Genomic DNA, 7,101 nt, shown 5'->3' with positions numbered 1-7,101 from the left:
TTCTTTATCCATTCTTTGGTTGAGGAACATCTAGGTTGTTTCTAGGTTCTGGCTATTACAAATAACACTGCGATGAACATAGTTGAGCAAGTGTCCTTGTGGCATGATTCAACATCTTTAGAGTATATGCCCAAGATTGGTATAGGTGTGTCTCGATGACCTGTGGTGTAGGCGTTAGCCTTAAGGTTGAATAAATGATACCTATCATTTTACCTTGTTTTTAAACTAATCACTACTTTTTGCAAAATAGCGAGAGAACAAAAGGTTCATTTGGTCCTTTTTTTTTTTTTTTTTTGGTGTGCTCTAATCAGGGTCTTAATGCTTCTGCTCTTCTGGTGTTAAGTGATGAAAGAGGAGCTCACTGATCTAACAAGTTTATGCCATTGCTGCACACTTTATTAGATATTCTGTTGTAAAATCTATTTCACAAAGCTGTACAGTTGTGTAACCAGTTTCATCTGTGGCTTAATCTGAGAAGTGAATGTCAAGTGACTATTGCTAAAATTATCATTTTATCTCAGATAGTTCACCTACTTTTGTCCTACTGCTCCCTAGTCTATATATGAGACGCTGTTGACTGTCACCACACACAAGTTTGGTAAAGATTTATCATGGGGTACAAAACTCTGTGCTTTGGATTCTCCTGTATTCTATTTGCTTATTGTGTTTATTCACCTCTTCCAGAAAATATTGAAGAACCTTGGAGAGTGAGATTGGCAGATACCCTTATAAAAATGACTTCACTTTTGGTAATATATTTTTTCTGGGGAATTGGGATGCTATGCTATAAGTATATTTGAAACTTCTTTTACTTAAAGTGTTTGAAAGAGATTTCAGTTTTCTTTTATTTTTCTTTTCTTTTTTTTGTTTTTGTTTTTGTTTTAGTTGTTTGGTTGATTGTTTTGGTTTGGTTTGGGTTTTGGTTTTTCATGGCAGAATTTCTCTGTGTAATCCTGTTTGTACTGGAACTCACTCTGTAGACAAGACTGACCTTGAACTCAGATATCTGTTTCCCTTTGCCTCCTGAGTACAGTGATAAAAGATATTCACCACCACTTGGCTTTCTTTATGATTTGTAAACCAGATGATATTGCTGTATATTTAATCACTAATATGCTTAACTGATTACCTACAAACAGGAAGACAGATAGTGTTAGCTAAACCACTACATATAGTGACCATATGGCAACATCAGAAAAAAAGAAATAGTATTATCTGAAAAGAATATTTGGAAATTGCTAGAAAGTTTGGAAATGTTTAATGCTTTCAATAATACCAAGGATCCTACAGTCTCTGAAAACTCATTCTTTTATGTCCATTAAGTTTAAAATTTTGTTGAATTTAATCATTTATCATTCTAGTGATTTTCTTTTTCAAGGTAGTTCTCAAGATTTCTGTTCACTGAAACTTTGTGTATTCTTTGTGTTATTGAGGCCTCCAAATAAATTTTGATTTGAGTACATTTGTCACTATTAAATATGTGAGCAGTTTTCTCTATGTTGGTAATGAAGCTGTTATTATAAGTTAGTACAACTAGTATATTTACAATTAGATAAAATGTGTTTTAACTGCATCCAGAAGTGATAGAGGCATTTATTCTATTTTCTCAGATCTCTTTACTACAATTTCACTTTGAAAAAGTCACTGTTATTTATATTTTAAACATGAATATAAAGAGTCAGCATAGAGGGGCTGAAGAGATGGCTCAGTGGTTAAGAGCACTGACTGCTCTTCCAGAGGACATGTATTCATTTCACAGCACCCACATGGCAGCTCACAACTATCTGTAACTCCAGTTCCAGGGGATGCACACCAATGACAAAACACCAATGCACATAAAATAAAAATAAATACGTTTTAAAAATACAATTAAAAATTTAGCATATAAAATTAATGCATAATTTGAGATCAGTCTAGTTTTAAAGTGTTTTATATTTGTATATAGTGGAACACAGTCATATTTTTTGATAAAAATTCATACATTATATTCTGATCATGGTTTCCCCTCTCCCATCCAAGACACTCCTCACCTCCTCACCCATCCACTTCCACCCGTTCTTTCTCTCCTTCTTTAGAAAACGAACAAACAGAAAAGCACAACACACACATACAATTATAAAAACACGGAATTGGAAGCCATAAATTACAAGGAAAAGACCAGTAATATAAAAAAATGGTCCAAAAATGCAATATTAGACAAAACAATATAGAGTTCATTTTGTGCTGGCCATGGGCTTGCCCTCAAGGGAGGTTTATATACCCAGTGAGACACCACTGGAAAATAATAATTTTTGTATTGCAAGCAGGGAATGGTTGGAGATAGCTTCTTGGTTAGTGATAGGAGAGGAGGCCCTCTCCACTTCCCCGTCTCAGCACTGGGACCACATCTGGTTTGAACCTGTGTAGGCCCTGTGCATGCTTCCACAGACTCTGAGTTCCCATGTGTCAGTTCTGTTGTGTGTGGAAGTCACTGGTTCCTTGGTGTCATCTATTTCCTCTGCCTCTTACAATCTTTAACCTCCTCTTCCACATAGCTCCCTGAGCCTTGAGAGAAAGGGTTTGATGAAGACATCACATTCAAGAATGAATATAGCAAAGTCTCTCACTTTCTGCACATTGTCCAGTTGTGGGTATCTGTATTTCTTCCCATTTACCACAGGAAGAAGCTACTCTGATGATGGCTGAGCAAGACACTGATCTATGTGCATAACAGAATTTCATTAGGAGTCATTTATTATCCTTTAGCAAGTCAATAGCATTTGGTTTTCCCCTAGGTCCGTGATCTATTCAGTCTCAGGGTATTACCCACCTGAGCAGAGTCAGCCATAGGTTCCATCTCATAGAGCAGGTCTTAAACCCAGTCAGAGAGTGGTTGGTTACTCCTAAAATATTGTACAACTATTTCACAAGGATATCATGCAGGAAGGTCACCATTGAAAAATCACAGGATGCTGGGCGTTGGTGGCGCACGCCTTTAATCCCAGCACTTGGGAGGCAGAGCCAGGCGGATCTCTGTGAGTTCGAGGCCAGCCTGGGCTAACAAGTGAGCTCCAGGAAAGGCGCAAAGCTACACAGAGAAACCCTGTCTCGAAAAACCAAAAAAAAAAAAAAAGAAAGAAAGAAAGAAAAATCACAGGGTTTGCAGCTGGGTTGGTCTTTATTTTTCTTACCTGGTAGTATACAGAGTGCCTACCAGTGCCATGAACAATAGTCGGTAGGGGAGAGGGCTCTAGTGAGGCAACTGTTCAACTTGTACATGTTGACTGATATGTAGGTGATATCTTCTTAATATCAGTTTATGGAGAGCAACCATTAGTGTGGGAAATGGCTTGAGTTATTGTGAAGTTTTCTTGGTACCCATTTGGTCAATTAATTAATTAAATCAACCCATTTCTGACACTGAACTCAGTTGGTGGTAAAAGATGTCTAGTTGAGGTATTGTCTACTCTGTTATTTGTAACTCCATCTAGATTTCTTTCATATATATATATATGGAATCTTCTAAAACAGTGGCTTTCTAATGATCCCTCGATTTTCAGTTGCTCCTCACAGTATTCCCTCCTGTAACTCACTTTTCCCTCCTCCTTGCCATTTAATCCCCCTGTCCCAGTCTCTCCATTGTCACTCCATAACAATATAATGTATTTCCTGTCCCTTGAGATATCCTCAACTTCCCCATAGTCCCTTACTCCAATGTAACCTCTATATTTATACAGATTGTAGCATGCCTATTGAAATCTTGAAAGCTAACTTCTACATTTAAGAGAACACATACAGTATTTGAGTTACTTCATTCAGGATGATTTGTTTCTTTCTCCACCAATTTACCTACCAATTTTTCCAGTTTTGCAACTGAATAATGTTCCAGTATATAAAGATATCACATTTTCATTATCCTTTAGTCTGCTGGTGGACATCTAGACTGTTTTCCAATTTCTGGCTACTATAAAGAAAGAAGTCATGAAAATGATGAAGTGTCTCTGTAGTAGGATGTAGAGTTCTTCAGGTATATGCCCAAGAGTTGTTTAGCTAGATTTTGAGTTAGATAAATGTCCAGCTTCTGAGGAACTACTACACTGATTTCCATAATGGCTATTCATGTTTGCATTCCCATCATCAAAGCGTAAGTGTATCTCTCACCATCACCAGCCTCAACAGCATGCGCTGCCATTTCTGTTATTGGCTTTAGTCATTCTGACTGATGTAAGATGGAATCTCAAAGTAGTTTGATTTGCATTTCCCTGATGACTAAACACGGGAACATTTCTTCAAGTGTTTCTCAGCCATTTGTGTTTCATCCTTTGAGAACTTTTAGTTATATACCCCATATTAAGTGGGTTCTTTTCTTGATGTCCAGATTTTTAATTCTTAATATAGTTCAGATATTAGCCTGCTACTGAACATATATTCCATAAAGATCTTTTCCCATTCTGTTGTCTAATATTTCGTCCAAATGACATTGTCCTTTGTCTTATAGAACTCTTTCAGTTTCATGAGTTCATATTTATTAGTTGTTGTTCTTAGTGTCTGTGATAATGGTGTCTTGTTCAGAATTCCTCTTCCTCCCTGAATAAGTTCAAGACTATTTCCTACTTTCTCTTCTATCAGATTCAGGGTATCTAGCACTATGCATTGATTCTTGATCCATCTGGAATTGACTTTTATGCAGGATGATAAATATGGATCTATGTAAATTTTTCTATATGCAGCTAACCATTTTGACCGGCACCATTTGTTGAAGGTGCTATCCTTTTTCCAATGTATATTTCTGTCTTCTTTGTCAAAAGTCAGATTGCTACATGTGTGTGGATTTATACCTGGATCTTCAATTTGATTCCATTGATCAGTGTGTATGTTTTTGTGCCAATACCATGCTGTTTTTATTTTTGTAGCTCTGTCATGCAATATGAGATTGGGGATGGTGATACCTATAGCAAGTTTTTAATGCTAAGGATTGTTTTTAGCTATCATGATTATTTTGTGTTTTCATATGAAGCTGAAAATTATCATTCCAATTTCTTGAAGAACTGTGTTGGAATTTTGATGAGGATTACATTGAATCATTAGATTGCTTTTGGTAGGATTGGCATTTTTACTGTATTAATTCAACTGATCCATGAGCATGGGAGATTTTTTCATCTTTTGATATCTTCAATGTCTTAAAACTTTTATCGTAAAAGTCTTTCATTTGCTTGGTTATAATTACTCCAAGATATTTCAGTTTTTGATGTTCTGTGAAAAATATTATTTTCCTGTTTCTTTCCACAAACTCTTCTTCATTTGTATACAGGAAGGCTACTGATTTTTGTGAGTTATTGTTGTATCATGTTACTTTGTTAAAAGTATTTATCTACTGCAGAATTTCCCTGGTGGGGTTTTAGGATCGTTTATGTATGCAATCATATCACCTGCAAATAAGGACAACTTTACTTCTTTTTAATACTTGTATCCACCTGATTGCCTTTAGTTGTCTTATTGTTCTTGCTAAAACTTCAAGTACTATATTGAATAAATTTAAAGACAGTAGACATCATTGTCTTGTTCCTGATTTTAGTGAAAATGATTTTGTTTTATTTTTTTCCTTTTCAGTTAATGTTAGCTATGGGCTTGAAAAAAATGCCTTTATTATATTGAGATATATTGCTTGTATCTCTAGTCTTTCCTGGACTTTTATTATGAAGGGGTGTTGGATTTTGTCCAAGGCTTTTTCTGTATCTAATAAAATGATTTTGTGGATTTTGTCCTTCAGCCTGTTGATATGTTGAATTACATTCATTGATTTCTATATGTTGAACTATCCACACATCCCTATAAGAAAGCCTACTTGGTGGGTGATTTTCTAATGTGTTTTTTGTATTTAGTTTGCAAGGTTTTATTGAGAATTTTTATATCCAGCTTTATAGGGGAAATTGGTCTGTGATTTTCTTTCCTTGTTGGATCTTTCTGTGGCTTGGGTGTCAGGGTAATTGTGGCCCTATAAAAAGGATTAGGTTATGTCCCTTTTCTTTTATGTTGTGGAATAATTTGAGGAATATTGGCATTAATTCTTCTTTGAAGGTTGGTAAAATTCTATGCTGATTCCACGTGACCCTGGGATTTTTGTGGGAAGGTAGTGTTGAGAGACTTTTAATTACATCTTTTATTTCATTAATAGTTATGGGTATGTTTAAATTGCTTACGTGATCTTGGTTTAGCATTGGATGGTTGTATATATCAAGAAATTATTCATTTATTTTAGATTTTCAGTTTGGTAGAGCAGATATTTCTAGTATGTCCTTGTGATTCCATGACTTTCCTCGGTTTCTGTTGTGATGTCTCTGTTTTCATCTATAATTTTTGGGTGATTTTATTTACACTAATTTATTTTTAACAGGTAAGTTTATAGTACAATCCAGTCATACTTATCCCTCCACCTTTTTAAATCCTTCTCCTAACCTTACCAACATTATAGACTTAAACTCTGGCAGATAATTTTCACTCTTTTTGATGTACTGCACTGCAATCTTTCTGGACTCATCTTCATCCCTCTATCAGCCTGTCTGCAGATACTTTACTCTTGCCCTATCTCTACTCCCAGAGGATGCCAATAAATCTTGGTACAGACTCAGATTCACTCTTTCTTATGGACCCTATCAGCCATTCCTATTAAGCCATAGACATTCCTTTGTGTCAGCCCCTGACACTTAGAAACACTCTCCACCTAGGATTCCCAGTGCAGACACATGGCAGGGACTCAGATAGATGACTCATTGTGTCCTTCTTCTCCTCCATTATGATATTTACATTTTTACCTTCTGCCAGATAACAATTGGCTTACACATGCTCATCTCAAATACATTCATTGGAAACTTCAGCTCTCAGTTCAGACCCAAGGTCCCCTTATCACTCTCACCCTTGTCCCTTCAGATTACTTTCCCATAATATAATCTACTGGTAGAATCCCCTCCTCCTACCATATACCTAATACCCTGGGGCCCACATTTATTCCTCTCTATCTCCTACTAACATGCAGAAACACCCTCTACTGGACAATCCACAACTATCACACTTTCTTAAGATCCATGAGAGCAACAAAAATCAAGGAATGAAACACCTACTCAA

At 36.1% G+C, this 7,101-nt stretch overlaps 1 protein-coding gene across 1 annotated transcript in view; it reads left to right on the top strand.

Moving 5' to 3' along the window:
* The first annotated feature begins 587 nt into the window (after nt 1-587).
* Nucleotides 588-7,101, top strand: part of LOC102914090 (arylacetamide deacetylase-like 2) — a 36,500-nt gene continuing 29,986 nt past the window's right edge. The window contains exon 1 of the mRNA XM_006994655.2: nt 588-749. Coding sequence (XP_006994717.1) covers nt 612-749 — 138 coding nt within the window. The 5' untranslated portion in view covers nt 588-611. The remainder of the gene's footprint in view (nt 750-7,101) is intronic.

This window comes from Peromyscus maniculatus, chromosome 6, assembly GCF_049852395.1.
Source record: "Peromyscus maniculatus bairdii isolate BWxNUB_F1_BW_parent chromosome 6, HU_Pman_BW_mat_3.1, whole genome shotgun sequence".
In the NCBI taxonomy this organism is placed as follows: Eukaryota; Metazoa; Chordata; class Mammalia; order Rodentia; family Cricetidae; genus Peromyscus; species Peromyscus maniculatus.
Note: the sequence above shows the minus strand (reverse complement) of the source record. Positions and strands in the feature narration are given on the sequence as shown.